At 42.4% G+C, this 25,753-nt stretch overlaps 2 protein-coding genes and 1 non-coding gene across 23 annotated transcripts in view; 1 reads left to right on the top strand and 2 right to left on the bottom strand.

Annotated features, from left to right (window-relative positions):
- Positions 1-4: 4 nt before the first annotated feature.
- PPIL3 (peptidylprolyl isomerase like 3) lies at positions 5-19,781 on the bottom strand. 10 transcript variants are annotated; one of them, XM_033232010.1, is made up of 8 exons: positions 19,644-19,781; positions 18,087-18,161; positions 16,197-16,271; positions 12,579-12,717; positions 11,665-11,732; positions 8,616-8,651; positions 6,540-6,658; positions 5-722 (listed from the first exon to the last, which is right to left on the bottom strand). In XM_033232010.1, the coding sequence occupies exons 2-8, from the start codon at positions 18,087-18,089 to the stop codon at positions 596-598; spliced, it is 567 nt and encodes a 188-aa protein (XP_033087901.1). In that variant the 5' UTR covers positions 18,090-18,161; positions 19,644-19,781; the 3' UTR covers positions 5-595. The 10 variants fall into 10 exon arrangements, with proteins under 10 accessions (XP_033087901.1, XP_033087908.1, XP_033087902.1 ...); XM_033232017.1 differs by having other exon boundaries at positions 12,579-12,672; XM_033232011.1 differs by lacking the exon at positions 19,644-19,781 and adding an exon at positions 19,354-19,551.
- On the bottom strand, positions 11,957-12,063 carry LOC117095589. Its single transcript, XR_004442105.1, has one exon. It is a non-coding gene; the product is annotated as a U6 spliceosomal RNA (small nuclear RNA).
- The window catches only part of NIF3L1 (NGG1 interacting factor 3 like 1), a 24,844-nt gene continuing 18,742 nt past the window's right edge, over positions 19,652-25,753 (top strand). The window contains exons 1-4 of one of the 12 annotated variants that reach the window (XM_033232000.1): positions 19,810-20,048; positions 20,127-20,522; positions 22,299-22,760; positions 23,612-23,774. In XM_033232000.1, the coding sequence (XP_033087891.1) occupies positions 22,325-22,760; positions 23,612-23,774 (599 nt within the window). In that variant the 5' untranslated portion in view covers positions 19,810-20,048; positions 20,127-20,522; positions 22,299-22,324. Of the gene's footprint in view, positions 20,527-20,661; positions 20,977-22,298; positions 22,761-23,611; positions 23,775-25,753 lie in introns of those variants that run through there. The other 11 variants (XM_033232003.1, XM_033232007.1, XM_033232002.1 and 8 more) reach the window with 11 other exon arrangements.

Genomic DNA, 25,753 nt, shown 5'->3' with positions numbered 1-25,753 from the left:
CAAATTTTCAGATTTGGGGATACTTGCATATACATAATAAGATATCTTGGAGATGAGACCCAAATTTAAACATGAAGTTCATTTACATTTCATATATACCTTATACACATAGCCTGAAGGTAATTTTACACAATATTTTAAATTAATTTGTCCTCCAATTTAGTTCCTTAAAACATTTTAAATTTTATTATAAAGTAACACTTCCAGGATATGGACTTGCTGTGGTAGGAATACGTAATCAGGCCGCTCAAAAATGCCTGCGCTTGAGGCTCAGCATTTAAAAATGAATGTTTATATGTAACAAAAATTAAATGATGTATTTTTTGTATTAAAATTAAAGAAATATGTTGGATAATCGTTATAATAAAGACTATGCTCTAAGAATGGGGATAAAAGCTGTTGGGTGCCCCTTGGTATCATCATTTCATAGAAGATCATAGTTGTAAACAAGCAGAAGGATGATGTAATCTCTGAAAAATTTAGAGACGAATCTCTAAAAAATTTTTAGATTCAGGAGGTACATAATCAAAACCCGGTAAACCACAATAAGTGTGTTCCAGCAATTTGTCAAGTTATTTGTCCAGGTCTATTACAGCTACTGAGCAAATGGGTTGGCATGAATAGTTATGTCCTTAATGTGTACATCATTAAGAGGTCGATAAGTCTTCTCATTTACTGGCAACTTCTCCAACTCATCTAGAGTTTCCAGACCATCTATTACCCTGAAAGAGAAACAATATAACATATGAAAATTTCCTTAAATTGAAACATGATATCCATATCTATGACAATTACAGTCCCCTTAAAAAAAATAAAGTCTTACAGATCTCTGAATTCTCTAGTTGAATGTACAACAAAATATTGATTTTCCATCATAGATACAGATCAAAATTCAGAAATAATTTATTTTATGCCCTTAGTCAACAATACAAAAAGTAGGAATATTTCCACCATAGTACCTAAAATTATATTCTACCCCATTCATACACTGACACAGAACAGCTACCAATGGGACTAATATAACCAGTGAAAGGGAAAACAAACTGTTTTTCTACACTTTCACACTTCTAACACCAAATGTGTGGGTTTTCCCAATTCTCCAATTCTCTGGGTATCCCACAACTTAATTATTTTTTCAAAAATTTATTTATTCTTTTAAAGACAGGGTCTGACTGGGACTACAAGTGCGTGCCCCCACACCTGGCCCTACAATTTAATTGTGACACTAACTACAAGGAGTGAACAGAGACGCCGGTTAATCCCACAAGACAGCCCCTACTACTTTGGATGCTAGTTCCAAGTCCCGGTTGTGATCTGTACTATCTGACTAACCAGATATGCTTTGGGATTTTTCATGCCCCCTGGCTCTGTTCAATAATTTTCTAAAATGGCTCATAGAACTTAGGAAAGCACTTTATTTATTATTATCGGCTATTATACAGGTTACAACTCAGCAACAACCAAATGGAGGAGATGCATAGGGCAAAGTCTGAGAGGGGGGCACAGCACTTCCATGCTCTTCTCAGGGTGTGTTACCCTCTCAGTATCTACTTGTGTTCACCAACCTGGAAGCTCTCAAATCCTGTTTAGGGTTTTTACGGAGGTCACATTAGGTAGGCACGATTAATTAAATCACTGGCCACTGGTGACTGGAACTCAATCTCCAGCCCTTCTCTCCTTCCCAGAGGTCAAGAATAGGAGGTCACTGAATGTTCCAGCCCTCTAAAAATACATGGCCGATTCCTCTGGCAACCAGCCCTCCATTCAGAAGCTATCTAGAACCCCACCAAGAGTCACCTCATTAGCATAAACTCAGGTATGGTTGAATGGGGCTTATTATGAACAATAAAATATTCCTTTCACTTCTGTCACTCAGGATATTGCAAGGTTTTTAAAAGAACCATGCTAGAAACAAGGGATAAAGTCCAAATATGTATTTCTTATTACAACACACTAGTCATAAAGATTTCTTTGTTATAGGAAATAGCTGGAGAAAGTAGACGACACTATTATCTTTTTTTTTTTTTTTTTTTTGAGACGGAGTCTAGCTCTGTTACCCAGGCTGGAGTGCAGTGGCCAGATCTCAGCTCACTGCAAGCTCCGCCTCCCGGGTTCACGCCATTCTCCTGCCTCAGCCTCCCGAGTAGCTGGGACTACAGGTGCCACCACTTCGCCCGGCTAGTTTTTTGTATTTTTAGTAGAGACGGGGTTTCACCGTGTTAGCCAGGGTGGTCTCGATCTCCTGACCTCGTGATCCGCCCGACTCGGCCTCCCAAAGTGCTGGGATTACAGGCTTGAGCCACCGCGCCCGGCCGACGACACTATTATCAATATTGCCTTACAATGAGAGTCCTGAAGTAGGTGACCACTCCACTTTGTACTTGTTTTTGTTTTTATTTTTTATTTTCTGTGAGAAGAAGTCTCGCTCTTGTACCCCAGACTGGAGTGCAATGGCGCGATCTCGGCTCACTGCAACCTCCGCCTCCCGGTTTCAAGCCATTCTCCTGCCTCAGCCTCCTGAGTAGCTGGGATTACAGGAGCCTGCCACCATGCCTGGCTAATTTTTGTATTTTTAGTAGAGATGGGGTTTCAGCACGTTGGCCAGGCTGGTCTCGAGCTCCTGACCTCAGGTGATCCGCCCACCTTGGCCTCCCAAAGTGTTGGTATTACAGGCGTGAGCCACCACGCCTGGCAGTTAATTGTTTAATTATAGTATTTCTTTCTTTTTTTTTTCTGAGACGGAGTCGCACTTCCCTTGCCCAGCTTGGAGTGCAGTGGTACTATCTCGACTCATTGTAGCCTCTTCCTCCAGGTTCAAGCAATTCTGCATCAGCCTCCCAAGCAGCTGGCACTACAGGCACATGCCCCCACGCCCAGCTAATTTTTGTATTTTTAGTAGAGACGGGTTCCACCATGTTGGCCAGGGTGGTCTCGAACACCTGACCTCAAATGATCTGCCCACTTCAGCCTCCCAAAGTGCTGGGGTTATAAGCATGAGCCACCATGCCTGGCCTAATTATGGTATTTCTACTTTTTGCTTCTGGGTAACAATAAGAAGTAATAAAAATAGGAGAAGAGAAGACTAACAGTTAACTCAGCCTCCAGCAATCCCACTTCGTGTTACTACCAAGAAAAAAATATATTGAGAGCTAGTCTTCAAATATAAGTTTTAGAAATTTCAGTCCAAAACATTTACTAAGAAAGAGTGGCTTTCGGCCAGGCGCAGTGGCTCACGCCTGTAATCCCAGCACTTTGGGAGGCCAAGGCGGGTGGATCACGAGGTCAGGAGATTGAGACCATCCTGGCTAACACGGTGAAACTCCGTCTCTACTAAAAATATAATAATAAAAATTAGCCACGCGTGGTGGTGGGCGCCTGTAGTCCCAACTACTTGGGAGGCTGAGGCAGGAGAATGGTGTGAACCCAGGAGGCAGAGCTTGCAGTGAGCCAAGATCACGCCACTGCACTCCAACCTGGGTGACACAGCAAGACTCCGTCTCAAAAAAAAAAAAAAATTAACAGATTTGCATTTTATCTTGCATTTTCACAAAAAGGGCACTTCAACCAAAACATTTTGTTTTGTTTTTTTTTTTTTTTTTTTTTTGAGACGGAGTCTCGCTCTGTCGCCCAGACTGGAGTGCAGTGACCGGATCTCAGCTCACTGCAAGCTCCACCTCCCGGGTTTACGCCATTCTCCTGCCTCAGCCTCCCAAGTAGCTGGGACTACAGGCGCCCGCCACCTCGCCCGGCTAGTTTTTTTATATTTTTAGTAGAGACGGGGTTTCACCGTGTTAGCCAGGATGGTCTCGAACTCCTGACCTCGTGATCCGCCCGTCTCGGCCTCCCAAAGTGCTGGGATTACAGGCTTGAGCCACCGCGCCCGGCCATACCAAAACATTTTGATTTTACCCCTAAATGTTGACATTTAAGTCTTTAAATTATAAGTCTTAAAGACTTTCTCAACTTCTGGGTCAGTAAGAGAAACAGAGAATATAGAAAACATAGGTTTTAGGTAAAACGTTAAAAAAACCCGGCAGGTAGAACTGAGGCAGGTTAAGTAGAGTCAAGTATCTGGGAAACGGACCCCTTGGAGAACTAGAGGAAAGTTACTGGATCATCTTCCCAGAAAAATCTGTGTGCATCTGTATACAACAAACAAGGAATTAATGAACCTAAGGTTAATCTTTGTTCTAAACTCTACAGTTTTGTCACAAATCCAGTAAAATGAGTCCTGGTAAAAACTGAACAATAATTTTGAATGATGGGTTAAGGGATAAAATAAGAGGGAAACTGGGTTATTTACAAACAAAAAAAACAAACTACTAGGTGTTGTAATATTTCTTTTTTCCTTATTATTGTGTAAATTAGACACATGTATATGGAATGAAAAAGAGAAGATCTGTCTAGCTCTCATTGCAGCCTTGACTCCCTGAGCTCAAGCAATCCTTCCACTTCAGCCTCCCAAGTAGCTGGGAATATAGGTGTGAGCTACCACACCTGGATAATTTTTAAACTTTTTTGTGGAGACCAGGTTTCGCTATGTTGCCTAGGCTGGGAGTCCTCTATTTTTAATTAACCTAACTTGGCATCCAAACTATTCAATAGAACAAACTCTAGAATTGTGCCTTGGTTTATTAAGCATGATAATTATTTGTTGAATGAACAGACAAACTGACTTCCCACTGATTTATAAAAGGAACTCCCATATATAGTACTTTTAACAGATACCCTGGCAGAAACTGCAAAACACCTTCCTAGGAGCCATTCTTCTTACTCAGAGAAATCTAATTTTAGTAAGGGTGGCAATGTGGCTGAAATACATTTTCTACCCTCCACTGTAGGTAAGGAGTGGTCACATTACTAAGTTCTGGGTCTTCTGGGAAAGTGTTTTTTGTTTGTTTGTTTGTTTGTTTGTTTTTTGGAGACAGAGTCTTACTCTGTCACCAGGCTGGAGTGCAGTGGCGCAATCTTGGCTCACTACAATCTCCGCCTCTGGGGTGCAAGCCATTCTCCTGCCTCAGCTTCCTGAGTAGCTGGGATTACAGGCGCACGCCACCGCACCCAGTTAATTTTTGTATTTTTAGTAGAGACAGAGTTTCACCATGTTGGCCAGGATGGTCTTGATCTCCTGACCTCATGATCCACCCTCCTTGGCCTCCCAAAGTGCTGGGATTACAGGCGTGAGCCACTGCACCAGATTTTTTTTTTTTTTTTTTTTTTAGAGATAGGGTATCATTCTGTTGCCTAGGCTGGAGTACAGTGGTGTGATCTCAGCTCATGCAGCCTTAAATTCCTGGGCTCAAGTGATTCTCCCACCTCAGCCTCCTGAGTAGTTGGGATTACAGTTGTCTGTCACCACATCTGGCTAATTTTTAAACTTTTTTATAGAGATGGGTTCTCACTATGTTGCACAGGCTGGTCTTGAACTCCTGACCTCAAGTGATCCTCCTGTCTCAGCCTCCCAAAGCACTGGGATTACAGGCCTGGGAAAGTTCTGTTAATTAAAAAAGCTGAATCAGCTGGCAAGCACCTTTTGTCTTTCCTCCTCTTTCCTGCCTGATACACAGAAGTTTTGATAAGAGCTCTGCTGCCAATATTATGACAGAGGTGCCTAGAACACTGGTAACAAAATGGAACCACCATGCCAGTCCATCTTGTTTAAGCCACTATTTTTCAGATCTGTTAGTTGCTGTGAAATGCTATTATTAATGAAAATAGACCAGCCTGGGCAACACAGTGAGACCCTGTCTCTACAAAAAAAGTGTTTTGTTTTGTTTTTTTTAAAGTAGCTGCGCATGATGGTACACATTTGTGGTTCCAGTTACTCAGGAAGCTGAGGTGGGAGGATCACTTGAGACCGGGAGGTTGAGGCTGCAATGAGCCATGATTGTGCTACTGCACCACACTCCAGCCTGGCAACAGAGCCTTTTGTCTCAAAAAAAAAAAAAAGAAAAAGAAAATAGATATACTGTTAATTTGCATAACAATGTTGAAAAATTACTGGCCTCTTTTATAAAAATAAGGAAAATAAGGCTCAGGGAAATTATAACTTTCCCAAGGCCACAGGGTTGCTAAGTGGTAGACCTAAACTCCAGGTACATTTAGCTCTCACACTCTCACACCACTCTTCTTTTTTTTTTTTTTTTTTTTTTTTTTTTTTTTGAGGCAGTCTTACTCTGTCGCCCAGGCTGGAGTGCAACGGCATGATCGTGGCTTACTATAATTTCCGCCTCCCAGGTTCAAGCAATTCTCCTGCCTCAGCCTCCTGAGTAGCTGGGCTACAGGTGTGTGCCACCACACCCGACTAATTTTTTAAAAATATTCTTAGTAGAGACAGAGTTTCACCACATTGGCCACGCTGGTCTCGAACTCCTAACCTCAGACAATCTGCCCACCTTGGCCTCCCAAAGTGCTGGGATTACAGGTGTGAGGCATTGCGCTCTGCGTCACTCTTTTCAATATTAGTTATGCTACTATCACAGCTGAGCATATGCACTTGCGTTGAAATGCTAAAAGAAAATCATAACCAGAATACTCACTTCCCAAATACGGTGTATTTCATGTCCAAATGTGGCTGTTTGCCATAGGTGATGAAGAACTGAGATCCATTGGTGTTCGGGCCATTATTAGCCATAGATACAACACCTCTAACATTGTGCTGAAAAAGACACATCAAAGTATTAACTGTGCTTTTATATAACCATCCCAAATACAGTAATGAAAGAAGACAGGCACACCTTCGTTTTCTTGTTTAAAAATATTTTGAGATAGGGGTCTCACTATGTTGCTCAGGCTGGTCTCGAACTCCCAGGCTCAAGTGATCCGCCTGCTTTAGCTTCCAAAGTGTTGGGATTACAGGTGTGAATCACCACACCCAGCCAAGACGTTCACTCTTTACTTTCACAATATTTAAGGGAGCAAGAAAACATTTAACCAACTTCTATTAGGGGTAATCCAAATGTTCAGTTTCTACCTTTTCTGTATACTTGAAAACTTGTATGTAAAAGGTTAATATATCAAATCATATTTCTCAATTAATTTCATTTTCACTTTGAAGAAATACAGCCATGGACGCTTTTTGCAACACCAACAAAGAATATAAATAATCCTTACATTTATATTAAGGAATAGTGTGCTGGAATGAAACGATCAGGCAGGCAACAAAACCAATTTGCCCACAATCTCTTCTCACATATAATGGAGTCTTGCTAGTTTCTTTATCTGTAAAACAAGGGAGGCTGGACTAGTTGAAGGGTCTATTCATAATTCAGATACTCACAAGGGTCAAGCAGATAAACTGACAATTGGGCAGAATGTAAACATTAAAGAGAGATGAAGTCTGGCAAAATGAATAGGCTATTTCTTAACTAATGGCATTAAAGATTTTTTTTTAACTAATGGCCATAGAAAATGCATCTGTGGGTGTTCCATTCATGGGCAGTCAGTTTATAACCCCAGGACTGAACAATCTAAGAAAGGTCTCACCTAGCTCTACTATCATATTTGTTTACAAGAGACTGTGTAGAGAAATTAAAAGGACCTTACTGATAAGAATGAAGATATAACGGTGAACTATGTTACAGGGAGGTGCCTGTAATACACTACAAATAACTCCACCAATTACTCTAGCTTTAGCTATTCATTGGGTGACGCTAATAAGTCATAGAGATGCACCTATATCCAAATATTAATGCTTGTTTCCCTAAAAGGTGTTTACCAATCAAATGTAATATTTAATACATACACATGTAATACTTAACACATACACATGTAATACTACATACACAAAAATATAGTTAATAAAAATATAAGTTAATAAAATAAGCACCCATTAACATATTTCCCAGCTTTCAGAGTTAAAATTTACCAATTCATTGGATAATGGGAGCTCAAGAAAAAATAAAAGTTATCAATTAATTACATATATCTATGTGCTCCTCTCCATCTATTACCTCAGCCTCTACAAGAGGTAACCACTATTCTAATACTTTTTTTCTCATTTTTTCTTTTTTTTTTAGAGACAGGGTCTGGCTCTGTCACCCAGGTTAGAGTGCAGTGGTGCCGTCACAGCTCACTGCAGCCTTGACCTCGTAGACTCAAGCCATCCTTCCACCTTAGCCTCCTGAGTCGCTGAGACTACAGATGTACACCACCATACCTGGCTAATTTTTTAACTTTTAGTAGAGACAAGGGCTCAATATGTTGCCCAGACTGATCTCAAGCTCCTGGCCTCAAGTGGTCTTCTCACCTGGGCCCCCTAAAGTGCTGGGATTTTAGGAGTGAGCCACTGTGCCCAGCCCGAACACATTACATATGCCTGAACAACACATTCTTTCTTTTTCCTTCTGAATATAATTACATCCTAACATTTCAGTCTTCTGGGAAATGCTATCTACAAATAACATTGTTACAGTTCTAAGGTCATACATGTACACATAGTCATAGTATATTACTGATTTTTTACTGATATTTCACTGATGAATGTACTGCAATTGATCCACAATCTACATGGTGATTTATCTACAATCAAGGGACATTTGGGTTGTTTCTAGACTTTTGCTATTACAAACACTACATCAGAACACTCCTGTACATGTCTCTTGGTGCATACTTACAAGTTTCTCTTGAGTAAACATTTGGGAATGGAATTCCTGGGTCAGAAGATATGAAGAGTCAATACATATCCATAACCTTGGTGTATAAGGTGTATAATACATAATGGTTCTTTTTTTTTTAGATGGAGTCTCGGTCTGTTGCCCAGGCTGGAGTGCAGCAGCACGATCTCAGCTCACTGCAAGCATTGCCTCCCAGGTTCATGCCATTCTCCTGCCTCAGCCTCCCGAGTAGCTGGGACCACAGGCACCCACCACCACGCCCAGCTAATTTTTTGTACTTTTTGCTAGAGATGGGGTTTCACCGTGTTAGCCAAGATGGTCTTGATTCCTGACCTCGTGATCTGCCTGCCTCAGCCTCCCAAAGTGCTGGGATCACAGGCGTGAGCCACTGTGCCAGGCCTATGTAATGGTTCTTAACTCTGCCTGCAAAAGAATCATCTAGGAACCTTAAAATATAGTCTCAGTCCTAACCAGTCCTACTGACTGTTTATTTTTAGGAGGGAAGGCCATGATCTGTTATAGTTTTAAAACTTCCAGCCAATTGCAGTGGCTCATTCCTGGGATCCCAACAGTTTGGGAGGCCAAGACAGGAGGATCATCTGAGTCCAGGAGTTTCAGACCAGACTGGGCAAGACAGCGAGACCTCGTCTCTACAAAAAAATCAGAAATTAGCTGGGCATGGTGGTGCACTCCTGTGGTCCAGCTACTTGAGAGGCTGAGGCAGGAGAAACTGCTTGAGCTCAGGAGGTGAAGGCTGCAGTGAACCGTGATCAGGCCGTTGCACTCAGCTTAGGCAACATAGTGAGACCCAGTCTCAAAAACAAACAACAAAGTTCCACAGGTGATTCTGTCATAGCCAGTCTCTGGTTTTCAACTGGTATATGGAAGCAGTCATTAATATAGTAATTAATACCTAAAAATTGTTTAGTTATTCATTCAGGAAAAAGTTGACTTTTCAAAAAGTTTATCACCTCCCAGCCTCAACTCCTGTAACAAAACTAATATATTGCCTTACAATAGAAAAGTAAAAGAAACCAGCTTGGGCAACATAGTGAGACACCATCTATACAAAAAATACAAACATTAGCTGGGCATGGTGGCATGCACCTGTAGTCCCAGCTACTCTGGGGGCTGAGATGGGAGGATCATCCGAGCCCAGAAAATTTAGGCTGCAGTGAGCCAAGACTGCATCACTACACTCCAGCCTGGGGGACAGAGTAAGACCCTGCCTCTAAAAAAAGGTTTTAAAAAAAGCAAAATGAAAAGAAATTATTCCTAGTCTCATCATCCAGAGATAAACACTGCAATGAATTTTTTTTCAGAATTTTTGTGGGTACATTTTAATGTAATGGAAATATAATAATACACTTAAGCTGCATATTTTGATTGAGTAGACTTTTTTTTTTTTTTTTTTTGAGATGGGGGTCTCATTCTATGCATGATCTTGGCTCACTGCAGCCTTCATCTCCTGGGCTCAAGCAATCCCCACACCTCAGTCTCTTGAGTAGCTGGGACTACAGGCACATGCCATTACAACAGGCTAATATTTATATTTTTTTGTAGAGATGGGGGTCTCACTATGTTGCACTGGCTGGTTTCAAACTCTTGGCCCCAAGTAATCCTCCTTACTGGGCCTCTCAAAGTGCTGGGATTACTGTACCCGGCCCTGATTGAGGATACTTCATCGCTCTTTTTCTAGTCGTAAAGTTATCATTCTATGGAGATACAAAGTTTGAAAGACCACATAATAAGTCATCAACTGAAGGTATCTCTGGTAAGTGGAATTGATTTTTAAAACTAGGCATGCACTAGTTTTTTATTTTAGACAAAAAAAAAAAAAAAAAGACTCCACAGAGGTTTGAAAAACACAGAAAAATATAACAAAGAAAATTAAAAATCCCTAATTTTACCATGGTAAAGACTATTTATATGCACTTCTCTTTAACCTAGTTGCAATCTACCACAGGTATTAAGTCAGATTAATACAGGGATATTCAAACATCTAACAGAAGATGATAAAAGCTGGGCACTGACAATGGGCAACATTGCAACCAGGAAGTTTGATAGTCTTTCCTCCCCACTCTCAAAAAAGGCCACTGTTTCATGTCATTCAATATGAATTTTATGGTGAGATATTAAGCCTCTTTGGTACACTACTAGTTAAACATTTCAGGTTAGATTCAAAGATGAACTCACTTAATATCAAGAGCCATGTGGCAGTGGGATTCCATTACACGTCAGGCTAGGACCACCATTTATCAAGTCTCCCCGACATCATTTGTCAAATGTACAAAAACCATAAAAAAGTCTACTCACTTTGCAATGATGTTAACTTGTATTACTATAACACATGTATCAAAGTTTCCATGCACAACCAAGGCATGAAAAAATAGATTTTTGGTCGGGTGTGGTGGCTCACACCTATAATCCCAGCACTTTGGGAGGCCGAGGCGGGCGCTGAGGTCAGGAGTTTGAGACCCGTCTGACCAACATGGTGAAACCCCATATCTACTAAAAATACAAAAAAATTAGCCAGGTGTTGTGGCACATGCCTGCAATCCCAGCTACTCGGGAGGCTGAGGCAGGAGAATCACTTGAACCTGGGAGGCGGAGGTTGCAGTGAGCTGAGATCACGCCACTGCACTGCAGCCTAGGCGACAAGAGTGAAACTCCGTCTCAAAAAAAAAAAAAATTTTGGCCGGGCGCGGTGGCTCAAGCCTGTAATCCCAGCACTTTGGGAGGCCGAGGTGGGCGGATCACAAGGTCAGGAGATCGAGACCATCCTGGCTAACACAGTGAAACCCCGTCTCTACTAAAAAATACAAAAAACTAGCTGGGCGAGGTGGCGGGCGCCTGTAGTCCCAGCTACTCGGGAGGCTGAGGCAGGAGAATGGCGGGAACCCGGGAGGCGGAGCTTGCAGTGAGCTGAGATCTGGCCACTGCACTCCAGCTTGGGTGACAGAGCGAGACTCCATCTCAAAAAAAAAAAAAAAATTTTTTTTTCAAAAATATTTTCGAAAAATAGATTTTTAAAGCATTGAGGATTTACCTTAAGATATTCACTGTATTCATCCTCAAACTTCTTGCCCCATATACTGCTGCCTCCTCTTCCAGTTCCTATATTATAAGAGAAGCAAATCGAAAGTGGTATTTAATTAAAATTGATAACAAGTTCATTTCCCAAAACTTAAGGAATAGAGTTTGACTGCTTAAATATAAACAAAATTTGATATGGCCTCTCCTAATTCCCCAAATTTAACTTCACAGACCTAAAGATTAAAACAGACCTACAAAAAACAAAAAAGAATAACCCTTCTTATAAATATTGTTCATACATATATTGTAGCATGAAAAGCTTCACAAATTTGCGTCTTATCCTTGTGCAGGGGCCACGCTAATCTTCTCTGTATTGTTCAAATTTTAGTATATGTGCTGCCAAAGTGAGCACAATATTGTTCATATTTTAGGTGTAGGTGCTAATAATTTCTGCTTTAAAATTACACCATGGAATACTATGCAGTTGTAAAAAGGAATGAGATCATGTCCTTCGTAGGGACATGGATGCAGCTGGAAGCCATCATTCTTAGCAAACTAACACGGGAACAGAAAACCAAACACCGCATGATCTCACTCATAAGTGGGAGTTGATCAATGAGATCACACGGACACAAGGAGGGGAACAACACACAGCAGGGCTAGTTGGGGGGTAGGGAGCAAGGGGAGGGAGAGCATTAGGACAAATAGCTAATGCATGCTGGGCTTAAAACCTAGATGACAGGCTGATAGGTGCAGCAAACCACCATAGCACACATATACCTATATAACAAACCTACATGTTCTGCACTTGTAGAACAGAACTTATTAAACAAAACAAAAACTCCACATTTTTAACTCCTCTTCTTTTACCCACTTCTTCATACTATACGTTCAGTTCCTTAGATCTTAGTTAATGGAATAACTTACCTGTTGGATCTCCTGTTTGAACCATGAAACCCTTGATATTCCTATGAAATATACATCCATTGTAGTAATTACTGGCACAAAGAGCCAAGAAATTCTGAAGAGAGTAAAAATAATGATTGAGAAATGATGCAGCAGAAACCTAGTTAAGACAAAGAACCAATCATATTTACTGAAAACGTGATAGCAGCATATTTAAACTATGACTTTTGGTATTACTTTGGATGTCATTTCCCTGCCTAGAACACTTCAATAGCTTCCTTCTCCTTTTGGAATAAAATACAAAATCTTCGGCCAGGCTTGGTGGCTCACTCCTGTAATCCCAGCACCTTGGGAGGCCGAGGTGGGTGGATCACCAGGTTAGAAGATCAAGACCATCCTGGCTGCGGTGAAACCCCGTCTCTACTAAAAATACAAAAAAATTGGCTGGTGTGGTGGCGGGCGCCTATAGTCCCAGCTACTCTGGAGGCTGAAGCAGGAGAATGGCGTGAACCTGGGAGGCGGAGGTTGCAGTGAGCTGAGATCGCACCACTGCACTCCAGCCTGGGCGACAGAAACTCCGTCTCAAAAAACAAAAAAAAATCATCAGCAGGGCCTAACAAGCCCTGCAGTACCTGGCTTATCTCCTCATCACATATACTGAGAACTGCTTTCTTGTTGCTTACTACCTAAATCCCATCAGTATTCTGACAATTAATCCAAAAGGGGCAGCTTTTCTTACCTGGGGGACTTTATACCTGGTATTTCTATACCTGGAATTTTTTTTTGTTTTTTGTTTTTGTAGAGACAATGTCTCCCTATGTTGCCCAGGTTGGTCTTGAACTCCTAGGCTCAAATGATCCTCCTGTCTCAGCTACCGAAAATGTTAGAATTACAGGTGTGAGCCACCGTGCCTGGCCTTGGAATTTTTTAAAATTTTATTTCACAACCTTTTCTGAATCTGAATAGCTGGAATATTATTTTTATACCTCTTTCCAGAGATGCCCTCATACCTTTGCATTTAATTTAAGTATTAGTTTATTGGCTACGTCTGCCCTCACCTTCTTCCTTTCCCATTAATCTCTATCTTAACACTTAATTTTTTTCAAGGCATTATCACCTTTTAGAATTATTTAATTTTAGGCCAGGCACAGCAGCTCACACCTGTAATCCCAGTACTCTGGGAGGCGGGAAGATCACCTGAGTCCAGGAGTTCAAGACCAGCCTGGGCAACATAGTAAGACCTCATCTCTATCTTTAAAATAAATAAATAAATAAAAATAATTTCTTAAAAATATAGTTACTTAATTTTCCTGCCCTGCTTATTTTCACAACTAAAATACTGGTTCCATGAGGGTAAGGAATGTCTGTTGCTCATCACTGTATCTCCAGACTCTGGGGCAAGATAGCCTTTCACAAATAATGTTTTTTTGTTTTGTTTTGAGACAGGGTCTTGCTCTGTCACGTAGGCCGGAGTGTAGCAGTGTGATCAGAGCTCACTAGAGCCTTAACCTCCTAGGCTTAAGCAATCCTCCCACCTTGGCCTCCCTTGTAGCTGGGACAACAGGCTCACATCACCACACCTGGCTAATTTTTGTATTTTTTTGTAGAGATGGGGTCTCACTATGTTGCCGAGGTAGGTCTAGAACTTCTGAGCTCACCTTAGCCTCCCAAAGTGCTGGAATTATAGATGTGAGCCACCATGCCCAGCCATAAATAATCGTTGAATAAATGAATATATACTGGTGATTCTTCTTCCTTCCATCCTTGTCAATTAAACAGGTGAAACAGGCCGTGCGCAGTGGCTCATGCCTGTAATCCCAGTACTTTCGGCAGCCAAGACGGGTGGATCACCTGAGTTCAGGAGTTTGAGACCAGCCTGATCAACGTGGTGAAACCCCATCTCTACTAAAAATACAAAATTAGCTGGGCATGGTGGCTGGCACCTATAGTCCCAGCTACTCAGGAGGATGAGGCAGGAGAATCCCTTGGACCTGGGAGGCTGGAGTGCAGTGACCGGGCAACAAGAGCAGAACTCTGTCTCAAAAATAAATAAATAAATAAATAAATAAACAAATAATAAATAGGCAAAATAATGTATAGAACAGGTTAGGCATGGTGGCTCACGCCTGTAAGCCCAACGCTTCCGGAAGCTGAGGTGGGGAGGATGGCTAGAGACCAGGAGTTCGAGACTAGCTTGGGAAACATAGTGAGACCTCATCTCTATAAAAAATTTTTAAAAAGTAGCCTGGCATGGTGGCACACACCTGTAGTCCTATCTACTTGGGAGGCCAAGGTGGGAGGATTGCTTGAGACCAGGAGGTTGAGGCTGCAATGAGCCGTGATTGCACCACTGCATTCCAGTCTGGACGACACAGCAAGACCCTGTTTCAAAAAATATATAGATATGCAACAATTCTTTAATATAATATTCTGCCGGGCACAGAGGCTCATGCCTATAATCCCAGCACTTTGGGAGGCTGAGGTAGGCAGATTACCTGAGGTCAGAAGTTTGAGACCAGCCTGGTCAACATGGTGAAACCCCGTCTCTACTAAAAAAATACAAAAATTAGCTGGGCATGGTGGCGGGTGCCTGTAATCCCAGGTGCTTGGAGGGCTGAGGCAGGAGAATTGTTTGAACCCCAGAGGCGGAGGTTGCAGTGAGCCAAGATCACGCCACTGTACTCCAGCCTGGGCGACAGAGCAAGACTCTGTCTTGAAAAAACAAGGGCCGGGCGCGGTGGCTCAAGCCTGTAATCCCAGCACTTTGGGAGGCCTAGATGGGCGGATCATGAGGTCAGGAGATCGAGACCATCCTGGTTAACACGGTGAAACCCCGTCTCTACTAAAAAATACAAAAAACTAGCCCGGTGAGGTGGTGGGCGCCTGTAGTCCCAGCTGCTCAGGAGGCTGAGGCAGGAGAATGGCGTGAACCCGGGAGGCGGAGCTTGCAGTGAGCTGAGATCCGGCCACTGCACTCCAGCCTGGGCGACAGAGCGAGACTCCGTCTCAAAAAAAAAAAAAAAAAAGAAAAAAAAAGGAAAAAGGCCGGGTGCAGTGGCTCATGCCTGAAATCCCAGCACTTTAGGAGGCTGAAATGTGTAGATCACCTGAGGTCAGAAATTCGAGACCAGCCTGGCCAACATGGTGAAATCCTGTCTCTACTAAAAATACAAAAATTAGCCAGGCATGGTGGTGCACGCCTGTAATCCCACTTACTTGGGAGGCTGAGGCAGAAGAATTGCTTGACCCCGGGAGGCGGAGATTGCAGTGAGCCAAAATCACACCATTGTACTCCAGCCTGGGGGAAACAGCAAGACTTTGTCTCAAAAAATAAAGAAAAAAAGAAAGAAAGAAAGAAAAAAAGTAATACAATGTCCTAATGATTACGTTTCCTGAGGAAAATCAGTCAAAACAAAAAGATACTGGCTACTCTATCGTTACCGAAAAATTATCTACTTTCTTTTTGATCCACATTTGACATTGAACAAACAAGTGGAAATCAGGCCAGAAGTTATGATGGCTGGTTTTCCTTAACAATGGTTTTACAGAAAGTTTTGTTGTCATTTAGGTTAGATTATTCAATTCCAAAGTGGTTATTTTGTTGTATTAACTGAAATTGAATATGTAAATGGTACTTACCTCACATGTTTTGGGTGTCCTCTCACAGAAGACTTCAATTTTAATATCACCTACATCTGTGTGCAGTGTCACAGACTAAAAAGGAGAGAAAATGTGAGAACAAATGAAATTTCTTTAGGTGACTTTATGCACTGTTTATTTCCCTATGTGGATATTCAAGATGATAACCTGAATAAAAATAGACAGAAATACTGCTTCAGAGATGACTCGTCCACAAAGCAGCTCTTAGAGCTAAGTTGTACTTTTTTCTCAAAATTGATCTCAACATAGAGAAAAAACTCCAGAATATAAATGTTACGGTTAAGTAGTATCCATGATAAAAATTTGGAAGTAAATATTTTGATGGAAAGAATTATTTTAACTTTGAATTTTATCAAGAAAAATAAAAACAATTGTTGTGTATTATTGATGTACATGGCAATTCACCAACATCCTTATTTATAGAAAAATGATGAGAAAATGATCTTTCAAAACATAATTTCCACCATTTTCCTTAGGTAATTTAATTCTGAGAAATAAGGTTAAAAAATAATTCCTTTCTCGACTAACAAAAATATAACAAGTGTCAGTGTTTCTAAATCCTAAATGCTCAGAGATAACCACAGTGCTTTCTTGCTTGCTTTTTGTTTTTGTTGTAACTGTTTTTCTGTAACCTGTATACCCCTTGATATAATACTGTATTCCACAGAGGGAGAAAACAATTTGGAGGGTTCCTTTTTCATTTCTCCTTTTTTTTTTTTTTGAGATGGAGTCTTGCGTCTTGCTCTGTCGCCCACTCTGGAGTGCAGTGGCATGATCTCTGCTCACTACAATCTCCACCTCCTGGGTTCAAGCAATTCTCTTGCCTCAGCCTCCCAAGTAGCTGGGATTAATGGCATATGCCACAACACCCAGCTAATTTTTGTATTTTTAATAGAGACAGGGTTTCACCATGTTGGCCAGGCTGGTCTCGAACTCCTGACCTCAAGTGATGGGCCCACCTCTGCCTCCCAAAGTGCTGGGATTACAGGTGTGAGCCACTGCGCCCAGTCTTCTTCTTCTTAAATAGTATGTAGCAGTTAGAGAATATGACCAGGTTAAAGATGTGTGAGGGAGAAGCAGGGCACTATTCTCATTGCTTTTTCTACTTCAGGTTCTAGTTGCTCATTTTATTTTATTTTTTTAAAGTAGAGACAGGGTTCTCACTATGTTGCCCAAACTGGTGTTGAACTCCTGGGATCAAGCAATCATCTCACCTCAGCCTCCCAAAGTGCTGGGATCACAGGTGTGAGCCACTGCGCCCAGCCTAGTTGCCCACTTTAGATCTAGAGCAAAACAATCCAATTAAAATTGTCAGACCTGTCTATTCTCTTCTGCTCCTTTAACTCTCCCTTTCCATTTCTATCTATCTTGTAATCAGCCTTTCTCCATAAAAGGTAAATTCTGGCCTGGCATGGTAGCTCACGCCTGTAATCCCAACACTTTGGGAGGCCAAGGCGGGCAGATCATTTGAGGTCAGGAGTTCGGGACCAGCTTGCCCAACACGGCGAAACCCCGTCTCTACTAAAATACAAAAAATTAGCTGGGCGTGCTGGCAGGTGCCTGTAATCTCAGCTACTCAGGAGGCTGAGGCAGGAGAATCACTTGAACCCAGGGGGCAGAGGCTGCAGTGAGCTGCAGCCTGGGCAACAAGAGCGAAACTAAATTCTGTGCATTTTAAGTGACAACATTAAATAATTTTAAAGTAATTTTGTGTATTTTTTAAAAGAATTATTCCATATTAAGTGCTTCTATGGTATACAATTTCTCTATCTTGCCACTGTAATTTCCATGCACTTTTATTGCCCTTGACTGAATTTCTAAAAATTACTTACAATGAAAAACATTTCATAAAAATTGTTCAAAACTTACCATTTTTCCTCTTAGTGGTTTCAGGAAGGACTATGTAATTTATCAGAGTCTTACAGCCAGTTTAAAAATAAGTCTCTAGTCCCAAAAGAAAAAAAGAATTAGGCTCATTTTTCTGTCTTAACTCACACACGCTCATCTTTACTGCACATTTTAAATAAAAATCCTCGCCGGGCGCGGTCTCTCACGCCTATAATTCTAACACTTTGGGAGGCCGAGGCAGGTGGATCACCTGAGGTCAGGAGTTCGATACCAGCCTGGCCAACATGGCAAAACCCCATCTCTACTAAAAACACAAAAATTAGCCAGGTGTGGTGGCACACGCCTGTAGTCCCAGATACTCGGGAGGCTGAGGCAGCAGAATCACTTGAACCCGGGAGGCGGAGGCTGCAGTGAGCCAAGATTGCGCCATTGCACTCCAGTCTGGGTGACAGAGCGAGACTCCGTCAAAAAAAAAAAAAAAATACTCTAATGGCATCCTCTACGTAATAAAAACCCAGCTACAGAAGTAATGACGAGAGATCCTACCCTATTCAAGCCTCCCAATCTCCTACTTGCCCTGCTCGCTCTTCTTCAAGAGCCTCCTTGCAAGTCCCCCAATAACCCAGATACTCTTAGGGTCTAGGCACTGGGTGTCCCTTTTGCCTGGAATTCTTACATTCGGACGTCTCTACAGCTGATTTCCTCACCTCCACATTTCTGGTTAAATGTCAAGTTTAACCGACCTGACAATCCTACATAAAACTGCGTTAGCCCTTTAGCCCTAGGACATTCCTATTTCCTTCTCCCACAGCACTTATCACTAATATACTATGAACTTCTTCTTCTTTTCTCATTTTGAGACGGACTCTCACTCTGTCGCCAGGCTGGAGTGCACTGTGGCACGATCTCGGCTCACTGCAACCTCCGCCTCCGCCTCCTGGGTTCAAGTGATTGTCGTGCCCCAGCCTCCCGAGTAGGTGGGACTACAGGCGCACGCTACCATGCACGACTAATTTTTGTATTTTTAGTAGACACGGGGTTTCGCCGTGTTGGCCAGGCTGGTCCCGAACTCCTGACCTTAAGTGATCCTCCCGCCTCGGCCTCCCAAAGTGCTGGGATTACAGGCGTGAGCCACCGTGCAGGGCCCTTCGTTTACTCTGACGTTGCAACAACAGCCTCGCCGCCCAACTGTTCACTCGCAGTATTCCAAGAACTAAACCAGTAGCAACACAGAACTCAGCAAGCATTCGAATAAGTGAATGAAAAAATTAATGACGTTACTCCATACTTGGGTTTCACCACTTCTGTCTAGCACAGCGGTTGTTAAAACAGGAAAAATGTAATCGCAGATGCCAGCATAGATCTGTTAGTTCAAAATTATAGTTTCTTTGGGCCAGCGGAAGTTGGGCGCGGGACCCAAGAGAGACAATGCCCCTTACCGCCTCACCTCCTCCTTCCCCTCTCCTTCCTATCTCAAACCAAAACGACAATGTAATTTATCCTCAACCGGAACTTTGACAGTGAAACGGAGCTCTACTAATAATTGCACTGGGAAGAGAAATGTAAGGCGAGAACTACCTGGGCAACCTCAAGCAATGCTTTACACTCGGCTGCCAAACGGAAAGGACCACTTCCGCCCAGCTCTCCCGCTACGGGGAGCCCATTGTCACAGCGCCCGGAGCGCCGACGCAGGACCGGAAGTGACGCAGCGAAGTTTCCGGGACTGGTGAGTACTGGGCGATTTAAAAACCCGCAAGTGTAGTTGTGACCTTCGCGGTAGGTGCCGGTTGGGGTCGGCTGTGATTGTTATGTTGGTGCTGCAGAGCAGGGCAGAAGAGGTTGGGTCAGAAAACTGCCCTGCCGCACGAGAGCACAGCGCACTAGTGGGTCAGGGGTCCTGACTCAGACTTACTGGCTGTGTCTCGTGGTTTTTCACTGTCCTGGAAAAGGCCTGAAGTGGCACTGAAATGAGGCATAGATGAGGTAATGTTGAGGGAGCGGTTTGCAAGTTGCAAAGGGGCCCTACTGATGCTACTTAATACTAAACAGTGCTTACTTTAGGACAGGAGCTGTTTCCAGCTTTACATATAAATCTCGCGATATTATGGCCTGGGCACTACTTCCTTTAAGGAGGAAAATGCATAGGTTAAGTCATTTACCTGTTGTTGCACAGCTCTGGCTCTCGGATTCAGACTGGCTTCAGAGTCGGTGCTCTTAACCACCACACTATCCTGCCTCCTGTTGTCGTTGTTGACTGTGGCCATGTAGCCTCGCAGTTTCCTCATCTGTTGCAGTAAATAACTCAAAACCTGAATGGTGGCCCACTAGGGTTTCACTTTCGAGCTTGCCAGATGTAGAAGATGCTGGAGAACGGAGTACTATGAGGACCATTAGAAGATCTTCCAAGGCCGGACGCGGTGGCTCACCCCTGTAATCCCAGCACTCTTGGAGGCCGAGGCAGGTGGATCACTTAAGTGCAGGAGTTTGAGACCAGCCTGGGCAACATGGTTAATCCCCATCTCTGCTAAAAATTCAAAAATTAGCCAGGTGTGGTGTTCCGCGCCTGTAGTCCGAGCTACTCAGGAGGCTGAAGTGGGAGGATCTGCTTGAGCTCAGGAAGTCGAGGCTGCAGTGAGCAGAGATCACGCCACTGCACTGCAGCCTAGTCGACTAGTGAAACCGTGTCTCAAAAAGAAAACAAAAACAAACTTCCAAGACCTCGAGTGGTTTTTGGAGACCCCGTATCACTTCAAATAATGTATTAAATAAGCATCCTCATCTCGTTAAATAGAAACGTTGAAAAATTGCTTTTGGAATAATTGGCTTATAGATATTTCATCAAATTTACAGTTGGCTATGCTTTCTTATTGTGCATACTATGAAATGCTTTTCTTCAAACAGTTTATAAGTGGTAAGTTTAAGAAGGGTTGACAGCTTTATCTTTTGTGGTTATTTGATTAAACATTTACTAATTGTGCATATTTTGGAGCCAGCAGTTTTTTTCTACCTTTCCATTGCCCTCCCACCTTCCCTCTTTTGCCAACCTTTTCAGTTCCTTGTTGGATGTAGATATTTAGAAGGCTTACAGGCTGCGTGGGAAAAGTACCCTATACCTTACCCTCTTCCACCTCTTGAGCCTGGCCTTTGTGTAGCAAATGTTGCTTAAGGGGCAGTGGCTTCTCCCTTCTTCTGCCTTGACCCTGCCCATTTGTAGAGTGACCTGCCTATGTATTCCTTGATTCTTGATTCTGATAAAGCACTTGACATTTTAAACATTCTTTTTTTTTTTTTTTTGAGACGGAGTCGCACTCTGTTGCCCAGGCCATAGTGCTGTGGTGCGATCTTGGCTCACTGCAACCTCCGCCTCCCCGGTTCAAGCGATTCTCCTGCCTCAGCCTCCCGAGTAGCTGGTACTATAGGTGCATGCCACCATACCCATCTAAAGTTTTGTATTTTTAGTAGAGACGGGGTTTCACCATGTTGGCCAAGATGGTCTTTATCTCTTGACCTCGTGATCCTCCTGCCTCGGCCTCCCAAAGTGCTGGGATTACAGGCGCCCCACCACATTCTGTTTTTTGGTAAAGCACATTGTAATGTCAGTATATACCACCCCAACTCCAAATTCTGTTGCAATCAGGGGAGGTGGGCAGTGTCATTCTATGCAGTAAGCATTTAGTGCTGGCTTATATTAGCGATACTGAGATTTAGTAAAGATAATTCCTATTCCATAGTAGCTTTAGCATAATGGGCATACACAATTATGAGAATACTGAGCGGTGGGGAGCCTTGGGAAGGATGCTGAAAAGGGAGGTCAAGAAAAGTTTTATTTAAGAAGTTGAAGGGGGTTTGGGAAAAGAAAGGGTAATGTTTAGAGACATGGATTAGGGAGGAGGTTGGTTGAAGCAAGGGTAGGGAGAATAAGAACAAGGGTGTGTGAGGCAGGAGATGGGATGGACATTTGTGTATTATGTACCAGGCTTTGCTAGGTTACATAATTCATTTGCTCCTCTGGATGGTCTGTGAGGTGGGCTATAGTATCTCCGTTTCATAGGTGAGAAAACAAGATTGGAGAGGTTAAATGGCTTACCTTAGCTACTGTGTGCTGGTAAGTGGCAGAGCCACTATTTGAACCCAGATCTCTGTGATGACAGCTCTTATGCCCATATGCTTTGATGCCTCAAAGATCCAGGCCTAAAGTGTACCTGTGTACCATTTTCTTTGTTTTGACTTCAGAAACTTGAACTTTACCTGATTTCTGTATGTTGTCATCTTGTGTACGCCCGGTCCCCACGATAGTCCGGTTTGTAGATTCCCTGATCTGCAGTTCTTCCCGTTCTTTCATGGATTTGAAGGCTCTCCTTTCTTCCTTGAATGACTTTGCATCCCTCTCCTTTGCTGAGAGTTGGGACAATGTTGGATTACTGGTGGAACCAAGCCCACCACATACTGTAAATACACTCTTCCTGACCAATGATCTGACTGAGGAAGTGATGGAGGAGGTGCTGCAAAAGAAGGCAGACCTCATTCTCTCCTACCATCCGCCTATCTTCCGACCCATGAAGCGCATAACCTGGAACACCTGGAAGGAGCGCCTGGTGATCCAGGCTCTGGAGAACAGAGTCGGTATCTACTCTCCTCACACAGCCTATGATGCCGCACCGCAGGGCGTCAACAACTGGTTGGCTAAAGGGCTTGGTGAGAAGCCTCTTTCATATTTGATATTTTCCCTGCAAATACTTTGAAACCTTAGAATGTCTTTCCAGTAAAGTTTTAACTGCTTTAGGGTTGGGGAGGGTATGATTCCATTTTTGTATAATAAATTTAAAATAATGTTGCTGAAATTTGGCAGTTAAATTACATTTGAAAAAGGAAACACTTTTTATTCTTATGGAGTTAGGAGAGCAGAAGTCTTCCTTACTGGACTGAACTTCGTGATTCCTCACTTTTGTGGCACAATGCCTGTCACCCAGGCACTTGAAAAATGCTTGTTGAATTGAAAGCTCAGGCCTCTCCAGAATGCACTTGATTGATAAATCAGGCAAATAGACATCTGGGTTTTAGTGAATGTTTTTAGTGAATGTTTACTTATGCCTAGGGAATGATGTATGGATTTTAGCTTTACTTTAGTCAGTCTTTCGGTTACTCATTTTGGGCTGAAGCTTTTATGATGATATCTGGATTAATGTGGTCAAATTTGCAACCGGAATGATGGTTTACATGGGTAGATTTACCAAACAGTAGACCATTCTGTGTATTATCTGAAAATGTATGAATCAGTCTTTCTTGTCCAAGTTTTTCAGAGACTTAAGAATCTTGGAAAATAATTCTGAAAATAATTTGATTTTGTACATCCATACCAAAGCCCTAGGGGACTGGTGATGTATATCTAAAGGATATATGTATATGTGTGTATGTCATATAAGCATGAGAATGAATCTTTTAAAAAAGTCATTTCTTAGAAATTTTGCCTATAATAGTTTATCTTACTTTTAAATGTTAACCTCTAACCCCCCAAAACTCCTGTTTTCCCACAATATTTTCTCTAGGAGCTTGTACCTCCAGGCCCATACATCCTTCCAAAGCTCCCAACTACCCTACAGAGGGAAACCACCGAGTAGAATTCAACGTTAACCACACCCAAGCCCTGGACAAAGTCATGTCTGCAGTGAAAGGAATTGACGATGTTTCTGTCACTTCTTTTTCTGCTAGGTACAATTTATTTTTCTCTTTTTTGTGTGTGTATTTATTTGTAAGCATCTTCCTTACAAAGTCTGTAACCCTAGTATTTAGGCTTGAAACAAATAATTTTCTCTGGAGTTGGTTTACAAAGCAGCATACTCCTCATTTGTCTGTGGGTCCTGGAGACCTATGGAATTTTTTCAAAAAAATAAAAACAATAAGTAACACTTTACTAAGTATTTTCTATGTCAGGGGACTATACTATGCATTTTATATAGAGTATTTCTAATCCTGGTGGTGTTCAAAGATAGTTGTTTTCACTTTAGAGAACATAGATAGATCCTAGTGATGTGATGATGAGGCTTTTATTGGTTCCCAGCAAATCAGTGATTTCCAAGCACTTTCTTTGTTTTTTATATTTATTTTTACATTTTAAATATATATTTTCATAAATCAGTTTTTTTATTTAACATCATGGGAAATACTTTTCTAAATAATCTTTTTTTGTTTGTTTTAAGAGACTCCCAGGCTGGGCGCGGTGGCTCACACCTATAATCCCAGCACTTTGGGAGGCCAAGGCTGGTGGATCACCTGAGGTCAGCAGTTCGAGACCAGCCTGACCAACATGGAGAAACCCCGTCTCTACTAAAAATACAAAATTAGCTGGGCTTGGTGGCACATGCCTGTAATCCCAGCTACTCGGGAGGCTGAGGCAGGCGAATCACTTGAACCCGGGAGCCGGAGGTTGCAGCGAGCCGAGATCGCTCTATTGCACTCCAGCCTGGGCAACAAGAGTGAGACTCTATCTCAAAAAAAAAAAAAAAAAAAAAAGCGATTCCCATGCTGGAGTGCAGTGGTATGATCGTAGCTTGCCATGGCTTTAAGCTGCTGGCCTCAAGCAGTCCTCCCACCTCAGCCTCTTAATTAGCTGGGACCATAGGTGCCAAGCACTTCAAGGGAAAAATACATTAAGTGCCTCTTTATAAGGTCAATCGTTATTTAGGGCAGAGATAGGAGTTTTTTTTTGGTTGGTTTATTATTTATTTATTATTATTTTTGAGACAAAGCCTAGGTCTGTCACCCAGGTTGGAGTGCAGTGGCGCAATCTTGGCTCACTGCAACCTCCGCCTCCCTGGTTCAAGCGCCCGCCACCATGCCTGGCTAATTTTTTTTTGTATTTTTGGTAGAGATGGGGTTTCATCATGTTGGGTGTGTTGGTCTTGAACTCCTGACCTCGTGATCTGCCTGCCTTAGCCTCCCAAAGTGCTGGGATTATAGGTGTGAGCCATGGTGCCCAGCTGTTTTTTTATTTTTTATTTTTGAGAGACAGGGTCTCACTTTGTCACCCAGGCTGCAGTGCAGTGGCATGATCACAGCCCTCACAGGCTCAAGCCATCCTCCCACCTCAGCCTCCCTAATAGCTGGGACTGTAGGTGTAACTTGCCACCATGCCTGGCTAATTTTTATATCTTTTGTAGAGACAGGGTTTTGACTTGTTGTCTAGGCTGGTGTCAAACTCCTGGGCTCAAGCCATGTGTCCACCTTGATTTCCCAAAGTGCTGGGATTACAGGCATGAGCCACTGCCCCCAGCCTAACCTCTCATTATTTTTAATTGCTTGTAGTGTTTCTTATTATGGATGAACGGTAGTTTCTTTAAGCATTCCTCTTCCTACTGATGGACTTTTAGTTCGATTCCAGTTTTTCCATATTGTAGATAATATCTGAGTTTTACCACTAGATAGGGGCCAAGTCATTGGTTTTCTTTCTTTTTTAAAAATTTCACAGATGATTGCAGAGTTTATAATTAATGCTTCCAGATTATCTTTAAAGGTGTCCTTTAGTTCTAGAATTTTATGATTATATTTAGAATTTATGGTTAAATGTGAAACTTTCTTGATGCCAATAATTTTGGAGAGGCTCTGGAGGGTGATCCAAGGACCTCCCCGTGTGATTGTTAATGAGGTGCTTAAATGCAGATTTTTGTATTCATCTCAGATCTTGTAATTAG

The sequence above is a fragment of the Trachypithecus francoisi genome, unplaced genomic scaffold (genome assembly GCF_009764315.1).
Source record: "Trachypithecus francoisi isolate TF-2019V2 unplaced genomic scaffold, Tfra_2.0 Lachesis_group13, whole genome shotgun sequence".
In the NCBI taxonomy this organism is placed as follows: domain Eukaryota; kingdom Metazoa; phylum Chordata; class Mammalia; order Primates; family Cercopithecidae; genus Trachypithecus; species Trachypithecus francoisi.
The sequence above is the reverse complement of the archived record's forward strand: the minus strand, read 5'-3'. Positions and strand labels throughout refer to the sequence as shown.